The following is a 16,078-nucleotide window of genomic DNA, read 5'->3' as shown; positions in this document are numbered from 1 at the left end:
ATCTGTCATTGTTCAAGCTAATGTATCCGTGGTTGGAGGATTTGGTTTGTCATTTTTACAGGAGAGGATAAAAAAACTTTAAAATAAGTACAAAGCAAACATGTATTGACTTTTTGGTCTGACAATAATGCAAGAGACTGAGCTTGTCAACAAACACTGCATCTGAGCATTTGTCTTTTATTGGCTTTAGATTTGGTAGATCAGGGTATGACAAAAACAACAAGCATTGCCACGTAAAAAGTGTTTAAGATCTGATGAAAGACAGCTGGTGGGGGAAATTGGTCGCTCCTGTCCTCTGCAGCGATAGCAGCTCGGTGCTAACTTACTTCGTGTTCCTCAGATTGTGAAATTTGGTGCTGGTGCTAACTGATCTGGAATACTACCAGGACCTTGTGTCACTGCAGTGAGGAGAAGTTGTTTGGGCCTGCAGTAAATGTAGCTTGCAGTTGTTGGGCCCAGAAGAATCCAGAAGAAGAGAACTTGAGGACAGGCAGTATGGCGTCATTTCAGTGCCAAAATCCGCGCGCATTAAAACCACTCTGCACGCTCACCGTCACTCTCTGTGCCTTCAACTCCCTCGCCTTTGCTGAGTTTTAGCTCCCACTGGTAATATTGTGTTAATTCATCATGAAATGCATTTAAACATGTAAATAGACAATGTTAAGGCGATAATAACAACGATCCTCACTGTTTCTAGGTGCAGGCTCAGATATGGCACTCTGCAGCAAGGACACCAGCCGCTGCGCAGCATCCTGCAACTCTCCCTATCGTAACAGTCCACATGGAGTAATATTAATACGAATGGGCCTACCATAAGCAGATCGTTTTGCTGACCGCAACATTAAGTAAAAGTTAACAAGACAACAACAACAACAACTACAACACACATTAGTCCTCATGGCTAACAGCAGGGAGGCTGTTTAACCCTGACCTGTGTATACTGGCTGCAACTTATGGAATCAAATTGTGACTAATATTTAAATTAAAATGCATTTGCAGAAATGCGATACAAGCTTGTACCTTAGACAGTATTTTCATGTCCACTCCAAGCAACCTTATTGGCTGATATGACGAGCACAGTTCTGGGTTTTTATTATTCTTTAGTATTAGGGTTATATTAGCCATATACATTGAGTCTGGGAGTTTGAAGTTCTCAACAGATTTATTGAAAACCCCTCAGTAGTATTTTATTGAACTTGCCTTTCAAAAAAATGTCAACTGGGAATCCATCTAACCCCGGGGATTTCCCTGAATGGAGTGAGGATATAGCCGTATCAATCTCAAATAAGGAAATGGGGCCCTCCAGTATATCAGCTTGATCATCTGACAATTGTGGGATATTTAAATTGTTTAGGAAGAAGCTTATTTAAGTCAATTTCTGAGCTATAGAATTTCTCATAAAAGCTTTTAAATTTATCATCAATCAGATGATTATTCACTTGGCGTTGGTTAATCTCATCTTGTATTTCAGAGTCCATTTTGAAATCTATGGTGAACGGCTTCTTCTGTGGGTCCCAACAACAAATTTGCTCCTGGGCATATCAAGTACAACACACAGCACACAAAAACAGAGACATCATAATGTAGCTCCCCACGAGACATCTCACTGAACCATTTCTCTTTCAGTCCTGCAGATTTGTGGTCAACATGGCTTCAGTGTCATTGTGAACTTCAGGTTTCTCCTTGTCTCTTAATGATGCCGAGTTGGATGTCGGTTTTTGGGTTTTCACTTTATAAACCTCCCACCTCTCAGGAATCACTCCTTTATTGAAGAGCAGTGAAGCCAGGTAGGAGAACATCAAAGTGGCAACCAGGTTGGACAACATGCAGATTGTCCTCACAGGAGAGTGCTGGACATAAACACTATCCTCAAGAGTGCAACCTGGGAAGTGGAGAATGACTGGCAACCCTATCGATGGCTCGCCACTCAGCACTCTCATCAGCACTCCAACAAGCAAGCCCATGATGGAGCCGTAGCCATTGGAGACGTCACAGAAGAGGACGCAGACGAGTTGAGGGAACATGATGGTGTAGGTTATGTCTGAGCCCAGGATCCAGAAAAACATGATGCTGTTCTGTAAGAAGGTGAGTGATGTGCCAGCCAAGCCCACCAACACCACGGTGGCACGGATCACCCACTGGAGCTCTCGATCTGATGCCTGCAAGGGGGAAAATCATTGAAGCTGAAACATAAAAGAAACAGCCATGATTCTGATCTTCTCCTCTGGTCTCCTCTTACCTTGGTCCTCAGGATGTTCTTATAGATGTTGGATGTGAAGATGGAGGCGGAGGACAATAAAGCAGCGTCCGTAGATGACATCACTGCAGCAGCTATTGCTCCGATACTGACGATGGAGATGTAGTTTGGTGCTAAGTGCTGCAGAGCAATGGGCAGAATCTGACTGCCTTCACCCCGCTCGTACGGGGACGGGGATCCATACGTGGTCATGTTCCAATCTGACGCCAAAAATGTGACATGAATAATGTGGTCTCACTAGTTTTTCTTCTTTTTAATTTTATCACTGTACCTGTTGATGCCGCGACAGCTCCAATCAAGACAGACGGGATTCCAAATACGAGGAGAAGGGGAGCTGCAATGAAGCAGCTGATCCTGGCTGTGAATGATGAGGAGGCTGACAAAATCCTCTGGTGGAAGGTCTGATATCCCAGATTACTTAGAGACTGGGAACAAAGAGAAAGGAATGTTCTACTGTTTGTTTCTTTTTGAAAAACTTTTTCTTTGAGCCTGCTAGTATCATTACGTTGAAAAAATGCATTACTTGTGATTAAAATAATGATTGTTGGAAATGTGTTGTATGAGCAACCCCCACAGATCTATTTGTTACTGTTTTCAGTCACCCACATGACAGTGAGAAAATGCAGAACCAAAACGCTGGATCAAGTGTCCTACAGGAGTATGTACTAGAGTCCGACCGATAAAGGATTTTTGGGGACGATACCGATACAAATATTTGGTGAGTTAAAAATCCGATATTCTGAGTTTTTATATGTATATATCATCATATATAGTCAATCCGTCGAGCGTGCACTTACTCCCTCACTGGCGGAGACGGAAACGTATTCCATTCCTTTTTTATTCATTTTGAGTCATACACGCTACAGTGCTGTGTGCTAAGGTGTCTGCTGTTGTTGCACAACATTAGGTGTGAGATGTGGAGCATGTTAAGACGTTTAAAACCCAGTGTAAAGTTCTGACCCCATGCTGTTAGCTGTCAATGCTAGGTCTCCGTTCACGGAGCTCTGTAATGGTTGGACCAAATGTGTCCGCGTCTTCGGTACTGGCAAGTCAAGGGTAGCTTGAGCAATGAAGCTGCATGTTTAAATCGACCGAAGTTCTCCTTTAAGTCCGTTTTTATTTAATTTTTTAAATATTCATTTATCGGCCATTATAAATGCAGATACCGATAGTTTGGAAAATGCCTAATATCGGCCGATAATATCGGCTCACCAATAAATCGGTCGGGCACTCTAGTATGTACAGTACAATTAAACAATGAAATGAGTCCAAAACAGCATCCCCTGAGGCAACCCACAAAACTAGTTGAGAGCAACTACTGCTTCACAAGTGCACATCCAGTAAGGACAAGTTATTCTGCAGCACATAGCAACCCAATGCAGATTCCTTCTTTAGTCATCAGTGACCGCATGTATACAAACCAAGCAACTTTACAAAATTACTGAATGTAGTCCTTACCAATAACAAGAAATTATCAATCCACCTCCACGCTGTGTCTCCATCCACTGAACCGATCCAGGGAGCCTGGTAGATGAAGTTGAAAGCGGTCTTGGTGATGTCAGCTGAGTGTTGGTACGTCAGGATGAAGGGAACACATAACCACTGCAGAAAAAACAATGAACCACAGACGTACATGTTTTGAAATGTGCATATTCAATTGATATTTCCACGTTTTGGAAGAAATTTTTTTTGATATAAGTTAAGAACTCACCAAACTAATGAATATGAGGGTCAGCTGTATGACGTCTGTGTAGGCCACAGAGTAGAGGCCTCCCATCAGTGTATAGACGATGGCTACAGCAGCAGAGATCCAAATACAAATGGTGTAGGGCAGATCCAGGATCACACTCATAGTTGCACCTATGAAGTTAAGCTCATGTACAAACTGAATACATTTAACACTATTTCAGAATAATTTCTCTTTCTGTTTACCATGAAATCCACTGTGCTCATCAGTGTGATTGAAGATGGACGATTTTTTTTCCGTTCATTAAAACAACAGATCATGGTCGTAGTTGGTTATCGTTACATATAATTTTCACGCTTAATTTTTCTAAGCTACAGTCAGGTCCATAAATATTGGGACATCGACACAATTCTCTTCTTTTTGGCTCTTGAAATGAAACGAACAAGATGTGCTCTAACTGCAGACTTTCAGCTTTAATTTGAGGTTATTTACATCCAAATCAAGTGAACGGTGTAGGATTTACAACAGTTTCTATACATGATTCCCACTTTTTAAGGGGCCAAAAGTAATGGGACAAACTAAACACTCATAAATCAAACTTTCAATGTTTAATACTTGGTTGCAAATTCTTTGCAGTCGATTACAGCCTGAAGTTTGGAAGGCATAGACATCACCAGACGCTGGGCTTCATCCCTGGTGATGCTCCACCAGGCCTTTACTGCAACGGTCTTCAGTTCCTGCTTGTTCTTGGGGCATTTTCCCTTCAGTTTGGTCCTCAGCAAATGAAATGCATGCTCAATTGGATTCAGGTCAGGTGATTGACTTGGCCATTGCATATCATTCCAATTATTTGCCTCAAAAAACTCTTGCAGTATGCTTTGGGTCATTGTCCATCTGCACTGTGAAGCGCCGTCCAATGAGTTCTGAAGCATTTGGCTGAATATGAGCAGATAATATTGATCGAAACACTTCAAGAATTCATCCTGCTGCTTTTGTCAGCAGTTACATAATCAATAAATACAAGGGAACTAGTTCCATTGGCAGTTCCTTTCCTTCTGCACACTCTTCTCTTCCCATCACTGTGGTACAAGTTGATCTGGGTCTCATCTGTCCATAGGTTGTTCTTCCAGAACTGTAAAGTCTTTTTTAGGTGTTGTTTGGCAAATTCTAATCTGGTCTTCCTGTTTTTGAGACTCACCAATGGTTTACATCTTGTGGTGAACCCTCTGAATTCACTCTGGTGAAGTCTTCTTTTGATTGTTGACTTTGAAACACATACACTTACCTCCTGGAGAGTGTTGTTGGTCTGGCCAACTGTTGTGAAGGGGTTTTTCTTCACCAGGCAAAGAATTATTCTGTCCACCACAGTTGTTTTCCGTGGTCTTCCAGGTCTTTTGGTGTTGCTGAGCTCACAGGTGCATTCTTTCTTTTTAAGAATGTTCCAAACAGTTGATTTGGCCACACCTAAGGTTTTTTGCTATTTCTCTGATGGGTTTGTTTAGATTTTTCAGCCTAATGATGGCTTGCTTCACTGACAGTGACAGCTCCTTGGATCTCATATTGAGAGGTAACAGCAACAGATTCCAAATGCAAATGTCACACCTGGAATCAACTCCAGACCTTTGACCTGCTTAATTGATGATGACATAACGAGGGAATAGCCCACACCTAAATACCCTCAAATTAAAGCTGAAAGTCTGCAGTTAAAGCACATCTTGTTCGTTTCATTTCATATCCATTGTAGTGGTGTATAGAGCCAAAAAGAAGAGAATTGTGTCGATGGCCCAATATTTATGGACCTGACTGTATATCGAAGCATTTCAGGGTTAAGTGTCAGTATTTAAAACTGGAATGTAAAGTATTCGAACCACAGTCTAACAAGCTGATAAACTGAAATGATTCAAGCATGCTTTCAGATTAAGTGCAAAAACTATTTGACAGGTGACAGGTTCACAGCATAACAAGATGTTTTTTTGTCCTGTCACGTCACGAAGGTATGGAAACATGTCCTGGAATTATTATTCTGTCACAAAAACACAATGCCTGCTGCTAAGCTTCGCAAGTGTAAAACAGATTTCATCACGTTTGTCACATTGCAATCAGTAATCCTAAAAATTGGGACTTTTAGAGAATACCTAAAAGAAAACCTATATCGACGCCCCTATTAACATGTTCAAGCAAACGAATGACAAGTTCATGGTTATTAGGTACAATGAAAGATGGTACAGAATGTATGAATGCAAATGGAAAGAGAATGTGAGAAAACCTGTATCATTGTCACTTACCTAAACCAATAAGAGTTCCTGTAACCCAGAGTATGTCAGCTATCAGCAGCGCCACAGATAGAACTCCACTTATCAGATTTCCATACTTGATCTGGAAGGGGTCCATCATCGTCACATATTTTCTGTCTCTCATTCTCTTGGCAAAGAAGAGCCCACCTTAATAATTAAATCACACAAAGGGAGACAGATCTGTGGCACTGCATGTACTCCTTCATTTTCTCTGTTTAAAGAGGAACACCAATTTGAGATTGCATATCTGTAACACTGTCACATTCAAGCATAATTTTTCTGAATAAAACATGTAAGCATCATAAACTTGTATTTGCCACAGAGATTATTTTCTGCAGCAATCCATAATCCAATTAAAAAATCTCATCGGTTTATCATGGAAGGAACGAGGACGCTGCTAACTTCCGTCAGTGAAGCAGCCTGATGTTAATGATTATTCTCTTTTGTTATTTCACAGACCACACACACACACAGAGGTGCTAATATTGATATTGATATGTTGATATTTTGCCCAGCTGTGACATCACATGGACTGAGACTGAAACATTTTAATATGTTATATGTTAATGAGAAATAAACGGAAAAACGTCTTACCAGCCACTAAAGACAGAGTGCCTCCTAATGGCACAACAGCCCAGGTCAGTCCCATGGTTGGATTGTACACCACCTCTGTCACACCAACGATGAAGCCTCCTCCAACCCATGTAGCTGCAGGAAGCATATGCATGGCTTTATTGACAGAAGGGCTGAAGAGGGTGACAGGAAACAGGGAGAGAGAGGGGGGAGTGACACGCAGCAAAGGGACCCAGGTCGGGAGTCAAACCCGGGTCCACTGCAGAGCCTCAGCACACAGGACGCCCGCTCTACCAACTGAGCTAAAAGGCGCCCCAGACATGCCTTCTCTGTTTGTTTTTTTCCCACTCCTACAGCGTGTTCTAGGTTCTTGTGCACACTACGTCACCATATCACACATTTTCAGTGTAACACAGACAGTTTGGAAAGTAATAATTGAGGAAGCACAGCTGCTCTGTTGTTGTTCAAGGTCCTGGGTCTGGAATGTGTGAGCTGAGCAATCAGAGGAGACTGGGTAGTCAGGAGGACTTAGTTATTCTACTTCTCTTTTGTCCAACCCATAGTGTGGGAAATCATGAAGTGATACAGCAGTAATGGTGTGTATGGCAGGCCGAAACAAACCTGTCAAGGTGAAGACTCCCACCGCAAGGCTGATCCCTCTGTTGCCCAGCAGACTGACCTCCGTCTGGTCTGCCTGGCTGCTCTTCTTCATCCGCTTGGACTTCATGGAGGCCCAGATGCCGGTGCCAAGCACCAGCAGGTAGAAGAACACCATCGACACCAGTCCTGGGACATTGAGGCTCATCGTGCACTGACTGATGGAGTGGCTGTCTGCATTCATTTCATGTTAAGACAATAAAGAACATAATTCAGTCACCAAATTACACCAACTGAGGAGTGGAAAAAAAACATGTGACCAACTTTTACTTGTGGGAGTGACAGACTTGCCTGATTTCCTCACTTCACTTATAGTGAGATAAGAAAAAGTACGAGTGGCATTCATTGACATCTGCCACAGCCTCTTTTTTGTTACTCGTGGCTTTAACACAACCATTAAGATAATATTTACTTTACCCATAGTGTGAATTATAGCTTTTTATCCACATGCTGTATCTTTTCAGTAGAGTTCGTTTTTGCGATCCCTCCTCTGCCACTTTATTTGTTGCAGCATTTGTGACCGTTTGAATGATAATCTGAGTCATGCCTGTCTTAAGTAAACAGCACCAATGTGTTTCCCCCGTGTTTAGAGTTATTTGACCACATAGGAGCTTCTGCCAAAAATGTGCAATTACCAAGTGGAAGGAGGCCTTCGATCTATCTATGTTTACAGAACAAGTGATAGGTTTCTGACCTATTTTACCTCTGAGTCCTCTGGCTACAGGGGAGAGGTTCTGCATCACCCCCCTTGCTATGTTATTAAACAGATAACCATGAATCAAAGCACTGAAACTGTAATATATAATTTGGACACTTGGGAAGACTTGTTAGGATTATCATGGCAACACTCTGTGCAGACAGACATGATGTTATGTTGCTCCTTCATGGCCATGTTCTATAAACTATCTCAACGTAAGTCATCGGTGTCTCTGAGTCTTCTTCATCTCTCCTGGAAGGTCAAGCGAGACAAAATTCCACAACAAGCAAGGGAACAGACTTTGACAAAAGACTGCTGCTCTCCACTGAGTGAACGCCTGCCTCTTCCCCTTCTTTGCCTCCTCCATCAGCTGGGTTCTCTCTTATGCTCTGTGATTTTCTGCAGTTATTCCGGTCGCTCCACTGTTACCTGGGGATACGACCAGGTAAAAACAATGCCTCTTCCTTAATTTTTTGCGGGAAAAATTGAGCTTGGTTGGCCAGCTAACTAGCCCAGTGAAGGTGAGGGTTATAGAGAACCAGTCTATCAATCTGTCCTCCCTAACTGTTCAGACTTCTCCAATGGGATTTTAAGGATGTGCCTATGGAATAAGCTGCTCACACATTGCTCTCAAAACATGTTGCAGCTCTCAGTTGGACATTCACTTGCGAATGCCAAAGTAAACTCAGCCCTTCCCCACCGGGCTAGGCATGGTCCAGTTCTCTTGTAAGGCAGATTTTCTTGTGGAAAAAAAAATGCCTCCCCCATGCACTCAGAAAACCTAATACCTGACATTTCTTGTAAAAACCAGCATGATGGGTCTTCAGCTTTGTAAAAGCAGATATCATACTTGTCGTTACACAGCCCGTGAAGGTGGTATACAGCTAGACTCAGAGTTAAGAACCTGGGGTTCACAAGTTTCATGGGGTGGAGACAGAAGAAAGGAAGTAATGTTCACCTAAGTACACCTGACATCCACCTGTCAATCATGCATTAATCCTGCTGGGTAAATTAATGTACTGTAAAACATTTTTTTTTATTATTTTCATATATTTTTAACATCTTAATTGGAAAGTAATGTTGGTAACTATAGCTGTCATAAAAAGTAAAAGTAAAAAACACTTAATGTTGTTGGAGTTTCAGAATAAAGTAACTGTAGAACAACACAGAAATACTCAGGTGATGTTAAAAGTTGGCTACCTCACACAGTAATGTCACTTGGATTTAACAGTTTTTAAACTGAAAAAAACAAAAGTCTCCCGCTTGTCATCCTCCTCCTTGCTCCCGACGAAAACATAATCAACATCAGTGTATGAACTTACCTCTATGCTGTGCATCTGCTGGATTTTGAGGAGTAGGTTGCAGGTCTGTTTCAAAATGAAGGAGAAAAGCATGGTAATTATCAGTCTCTGTGGGTGCGTTTTCACTCTGATAGTTACTAATTTATGCCCTCCTGCAATTAAAGAAATAATTCACAGAGGAGGTAAAAAGTGATAACCTTCAGTGATTACTCAGTACCTTACATGGGTAATAAAACAACCTAAAACAAGGTCACAGGTCACAGGTCACATTAAGTTAACAGTTATACTGAACATTCCTGTCTAAGACTTCAATTCACATCTCTCTTCATGAAGTACAACATTTCCATCACATACAGTGTTGAACTGTGACTTAAAAGGTTTCCCCTGGGGAAAAATAAAGTATATCTCTTGACATACGTACATACATACATACATACGTGTATTTATATATACATATATATATATATATATATATATATATATATATATATATATATATGTATACATATATATATACATACATATATATCAGTATGTATATATGTATATATATATATACATACATATATATCTGTATAGGACGCTGAATGTGCAAATGATTCCACTGATCATGGAGAGAAATTATGTCATCCTGGTGCCAAAGAGGGGTTGACAAAATCAGGACAAAAAACTCCTGCATACTGTTCACCTCACTTGCAATCAAAAATTAATTTTAATAACAACGTTTCAGTACAGTACAAAGGCCTTCGTCGGGTTATCTTACAAGATAATAGGAGGAAACTTCCTAATCTTAAAATAGGTTGGTAGACCCATGTGGACCAGTCAGATCACATTATAGACAAACATCATGCAAAATACTATCACACACATCTAGACCAAATCAGAAAATTCATACATCAAGAAAATATGTACAATTATTTGTGAGGAAAGATACAACAAATGGAATGGATAAGTGGGAAAAAACCATTACAAATAATTTTCATCCCATCAAAAAGTTACAGAACCACCATCTCACATTAAGAAGTAGTTCATCATTTAGAGCCCCCAGGAAACAAAGTCCAATATTTTATTAAAAACAAACATATATCAATAAAAGAGCACAAATTCAGTATAGAGTGGTGAAAAGAATCAATATTATATGGTATTATGATAAAACTTGGGATTTACACTGGATTTGCATAAATGCTGACCTATTTCCAGGTTTCGGGACTGCAAATTACACCACTCTATGAAATTCACATTACAAGAAAAATATAATAATGCTAGATTATCTGGAATTCAGTATGTGTCTGTGAAAAAGAGGGACTGGAAGATGTGGCGAGGAAGATGAATTTGTTTGATACTGTTTCTGTTCTTTGAAATATTAATGTTATGACATTAAAATGGTGCTTCAGTATGTGCTGCATTGATCCAACAAGGATCATGTAATAGCTGTTCAATGTGCACTTCCTGTTTTTCACCCTGGGAGGCAGCAACATTGTTTCTTTGTGCACGCATGCACGCACACACTCACACACACCCACACTAACACACAAAGAGATACCTATATATAGTACATGTTAGTGACATTGTGTGTTTTCATCTTCATGTTGAATAAAAGACTTTTGAACCTTCTTGCTGTCTATTTAATATTGTGTAAGAGTGAATGTTACCAACTTCTACACTGTCAAGAAATCCAAAATCCTTCAACCATTACTAGCTGTTATTAAATTTAACCTACAACTCAATTTTAGTGTTGCATAAACACTACTTCATTATGCCCAGTGTAATGCAAAGCCCAACATATGGAGCCCCATGTGAGGCATTGTACTGCTGGTAATCATTCATACATGGGCAATATTAATTTCAGCATAATTTGGACGGAACTAAAAATTCACATCTTGAACCCTTTAGCCCAAAATTCGCTATATTTAACCACTAGTCTACTACAGGAGTAGATGTTGATTTGCACTTACAAATAATTGCAGTGTGATGAGAATTGATTTATCAATCAAATTTATAACCCATTTGATCAACCAAAATGTTGTCGGTTATTAACTGCCACTTTGAGCCATTTACTAATGCTGTTATCGATACAAGTTGAAAGTGCTCTGTAGAAACTGTGAGAATTTCAGTTCAGCATTTGAAAATCCTGTATTCAATGCATTGTAGTCAAGTTGTCATAATTTGATGACAATTTAAGTGTTCTTCATGTTAATCACAGCATGCCACCCATTCTGTGATACACAGAAGTTTATATATGGCTGTTACTACCTTGCATTTCCGCCTGAGTAAGAAGCAGAGCCAGAGATGGAGCCACAGCGTGCTACCAGCCATGTGAAACATTGAACATTTTGAGCCAGACAACTGTGATCGCCATGTTGAGGTTTACCTGAGTTTACTTGACAATAATCAAATTGACTTGTGCCGTGCAACCCAGAGGGAGAAAGTTAAACTTGTGTGGAAGACCAGCTCTAAAGCTGTATGCAAGTTTATACAATCACAACCTCCCAATGTCAGAAGTGACTACAGAGAGCATTGTCAGGCATTGAAAGAAGAATTCCCTTCTACTGTTGATGAAGCCACAGTGATGGTTGCAGCCATCCAAGTTTAACATTCCCGTCGTAAGCATCCCAGAGATTATTTCATGCGTTTGAGGCATGCTTACTTTAAGGGCAAGAATGTACCAGGCTTAGAAGAGAACCCTACAATGAAGTCTTTGTTTGTGAATAACCTTCACCTGTGTGTTCACACTCGCGTTGCAATTAGGGTGGGTCAAGGAAACCTCTCACTGAATGAGATAAGGGTGATGACACAGGTGGTTTGGGAAACTGTTGTCACTTCCAAATCCATTGGTAAGACACCTCAGCATGAGCCATATGAAGAAATCTTGGCCCAGAATTATGACCAGCCAGCAAACTGCTCATATGATGACCACGGCTTCTCTGACCACAGTTCAGTGCACAGTCATAATTCCTTAGGTAGTGACAGCGCCTCAGAATTCCCTTCTGCATCCAGCTACATCCAGCCACAGTTTGAGCAAAACTTAAAGAGCTGCAGAGTTAGCCTCTGGTAACTAACAACTTGATCCATCCCTGTACTGACTGTTCACAAACAGTAACTCACTTTCTTACAGTTACAACAGGAAACCTTGGATTTATTAGCAACAGCAGCAAACTGATGCCAGCTTCTACACTGTCAAGAACTCCAAAATTCTTCAACCATTAACAGCTGTTATGGTCAATTTGGTTGTAGTTATTAAGTGAATTATTAATCACAGTTATAGTACAGTTTAGTACCTTTTAAAGAGACCGATTTGGTAAATTTGCTATGTTTTCCCTTCTTCAAGGGTGGTCCCCCGAGGTGATCTAATGTAAATTGGATCATACTATTTAACATAATTAATAATTATCCGTGATAATCATTAATTATTATTTAATGTTCCTCCTAATGCTACTACATAATTGTAACTTGTGTGATGCAGTGCACAACAGACCTACATACTTCACCAGCACATTCTCATATACTGATACTAGGCACTTGCACACATGAGTATTCTCAGTAGTGTATATGCATGTATGTTAGGGGTGGGCAGATCGATCCAGATATTGATAGTATCGATACCAAGGTGAGTATTGGTATCGGATCGATACTAGCATGATGAGATCGATATTTTCGTTGCTGTTTCTCTTCTATAAGTTCAGCAAATCACTCGTTTTTCTTCATAGAGTTTGTGTCAGCGCAGCGTCTCTCTTAGTCCTTATGCACAGCGCTCCTCTCCACCTGTCTCACTCCTCTCATCCAGGTTCACTGTGCCTCTCGCACCCCCCTCCTGCGCTGCCTGCCAGAGCAGAGATGGACTGGCGACCCTTAATGATGGCGGAGAGGAAGAGGAGTGCTATTTGGAGTTATTTCACAGTTTCAGACAGAGAAACTACTACCTGTGACGTATGCAGGAAAGCAATACGTTTCTGTGGTGACACTACTAATTTGTATACACATTTAAAAGCAGTACACCCAAAAGTTAATGCTGAGCTGCAAAGCAAATGGAGGGAGGAGGAGGAGGAGGGAGCCCCCCAAACCCTGGCACAGAGACAGACGTTACTGACAGAGACCTTTCAACAAAAACCTCAAAAATATCCAGGTAGCAATTTCTAGAAGTGAATGTTATTTCCAGCATTAATTACTGTTGTTAGTGTAACTGGTGATCAGCGATGTAATTTAAGCAGAGTGCTTAAACTATTATCATATATTCACAAAGTTAAAATAAATCTTAATTGTTTTCCTGGAACTCAAAAATATATGCTTATATATAGATATATAGCCTACCTCATACCTGTAGTATGAATATGGCAGAGTATAATAACCCTTTTGTATCTGCTGAAGGAACATCAGTATTCCTATTTAGGGTACAGGGTATAGGTTATAGATTTAATTATGTTACATTTTATTTTCTTATTGGCTAAAAACTTTGTCCTGTGTTTTATTATTATCATAATCATGATCAACTTATGAAATGCAAAAGTACAAAATCATTCAATGATCAGTAGTTTTCAAGTAAAAAGTATCGGTATCAGTATCGGTATCGGCAATACTGGCCCTGTAATTACTTGGTATCGAATCCATAGGCGGAAATCCTGGGGGGGACAGGGGGGACATGTCCCCCTCTCCAGTAAAGCTGCCCCCCCAAATAATTTGAGCCAGAATTAATCATTTTTGAACAATGCAGTAGCATTTATTGAAAGCACAATGTAAGCGGTGCTCATTATAATCGTGCAATAATGTGCTATGTACATCTTTAAAGATTTAGTACCCCCCCCTCCCATTCTTACAAATGGTTGAGTCCACCCCACACTCTTTCCATCAGGCGGAGCTAGCAGCTGTAGCAGCATGTGGATGGAGCCTGCTACTCACACCGTGCTTCGCCGGGTAAGAGGTCTATACCACACAGACATAGTTAAATAAGTTACAACAACACACATCCCATTTACTAGAAAGCGCCAGGTCCAGGCTGTCTGCAACATTTATCCTGCATTGTTGAAAAGCCTACTCAATTACGAGTGCTGTTAAGCTAAGTTAAAAGCTACAGATAGTGATAGTCACAGACAGCGAGGAGAGGAGAGGGAGAGGACAAGAGCACTAACTCTCTAACTGTAAAACTGTATGTATTCTAATTCTCTATCTGTAAAACTGTTTTACAGATAGAGAGTTAGAATACATTCAGTTTTGTGGCATAGTTGTCAGATGTTTGTTGACAACACAATAAATATATATTGTTGAGAAATTGTTTTATGTTGGATGATTCTTTAATGTATTTCCCTTAGTTTTGGGATTGTTTCGAGCTTTTACCTATTGTAAAGATATTTAATGGACTGTGGTGGAAGTTAGTGTTGTTGTATACAGGTAGGGTAAGGACTAATACAGTATAATGCAATTATTGTAATTATTATTACTTTTGAGTGCAACACTGCGAGAGAGAGAGGTTGAGAGAGAGAGAGAGAGAGAGAGAGAGAGAAATAGCATAATCTGATATCTTTAATCTGGAAAAAGGCAGTTATCTGATTATGAGAAATCTGATAAACAAATTTAGATGTTTGCCTGATAATTAGTTTATTCATTGCATGTGTACATGTTAATTTGATTTCAATCATTTTGTTTTAAATCTAGACATGTGCAGGTGGACTCAGCCAGTGCTAAGAAAGGTCTTCTGCCTGCCTGTTGGAGAGATAGAGGGACTAAAGCCTCAAATTGTGGTAAAAGATGCTGTATAAAGACAGGTTACAACTTTTATTCCATGTCCCCCCCTGGAATTATTCTCTAAACTGTTACTGTTTATTGTCCCCCCCCCCCCCCCCCCCCCCCCCCCCCCAACTATGAAGTGGGATTTTCGCCCCTGCCAGAGGCCCTTCCCATTTTTTCAAAGACAGATTAGTTTTCCCACCAATACAATACCGTAGTCTCTCTAAGGTTATAACATCAGATATCAGAGATTTCCACATTTGGACATTAGGAGGATCATCACCAACCCACTTTGCCATTATATTCTTCCTTGCCAACATCAAGAGAGACTGGACTAGGCCTTTGTGCATCCTCAGAGAGTCTGGTAGACTCCCCAGCATGGACACAAGTGGATCATTGAGCAGTTGCTGCCCTGTAGCTGTACTTATTGCTGTGCATACTGCCCTCCAGGATTGTTGGATTTTACAACACTCCAAAAGATAGTGCATTCTGGTTCCAGTACTATGTCTGCATTTAGAACAGGTGTACTGTCCCAAATTTGTGTACTTGCTGTGAATATATGGGGATATGTAGATATTGTGTAAAATTTCCCATCTCTCTGTATCTATTAAATCTAGATATTCTTGAGGGCAGCAGCAGAATTTGACCGAATTTTTCTTGATCTTTTGCCACTGTAAGTAGTGTACACCAAGCTGTTTTCAATGATGCCAATCTATCCAACTTCAAAACTCCTTGTTAAATTTCGATACAATATATTTGCATTTTCGGTGATGGACACACCTTGTTCCCTAATGAGTTGTAGGGTCTCCATTTAACTTTATGCCTGCCCAAATAAAATCTGACATTGCTTTATTAATATCTCAGATATCATTTGTTTTTAAGATTACAAAAAGC

At 40.4% G+C, this 16,078-nt stretch overlaps 1 protein-coding gene across 1 annotated transcript; it reads right to left on the bottom strand.

Annotated features, from left to right (window-relative positions):
* Positions 1-1,143: 1,143 nt before the first annotated feature.
* Positions 1,144-7,643, bottom strand: LOC115568422 (high-affinity choline transporter 1-like). The gene is made up of 8 exons (XM_030395692.1): positions 7,433-7,643; positions 6,833-6,946; positions 6,230-6,385; positions 3,969-4,117; positions 3,716-3,859; positions 2,529-2,682; positions 2,240-2,457; positions 1,144-2,159 (listed from the first exon to the last, which is right to left on the bottom strand). Exons 1-8 carry the CDS (start codon positions 7,614-7,616, stop codon positions 1,623-1,625), a joined length of 1,656 nt encoding a protein of 551 aa, XP_030251552.1. The 5' UTR covers positions 7,617-7,643; the 3' UTR covers positions 1,144-1,622.
* Positions 7,644-16,078: the final 8,435 nt, after the last annotated feature.

The sequence above is a fragment of the Sparus aurata genome, chromosome 18 (assembly GCF_900880675.1).
Source record: "Sparus aurata chromosome 18, fSpaAur1.1, whole genome shotgun sequence".
NCBI classification, from domain to species: domain Eukaryota; kingdom Metazoa; phylum Chordata; class Actinopteri; order Spariformes; family Sparidae; genus Sparus; species Sparus aurata.
Note: the sequence above shows the minus strand (reverse complement) of the source record. Positions and strands in the feature narration are given on the sequence as shown.

Coding starts and splice junctions, on each gene's coding strand:
- LOC115568422 (XM_030395692.1), bottom strand. CDS start 7,616: ATGAGCCTCAATGTCCCAGGACTGGTGTCGATGGTGTTCTTCTACCTG. Junction 6,386..6,832: donor CACTCTGTCTTTAGTGGCTG/GTAAGACGTTTT, acceptor TTAATTATTAAG/GTGGGCTCTTCTTTGCCAAG. Junction 2,683..3,715: donor TTGATAATTTCTTGTTATTG/GTAAGGACTACA, acceptor CTTTGTTCCCAG/TCTCTAAGTAATCTGGGATA.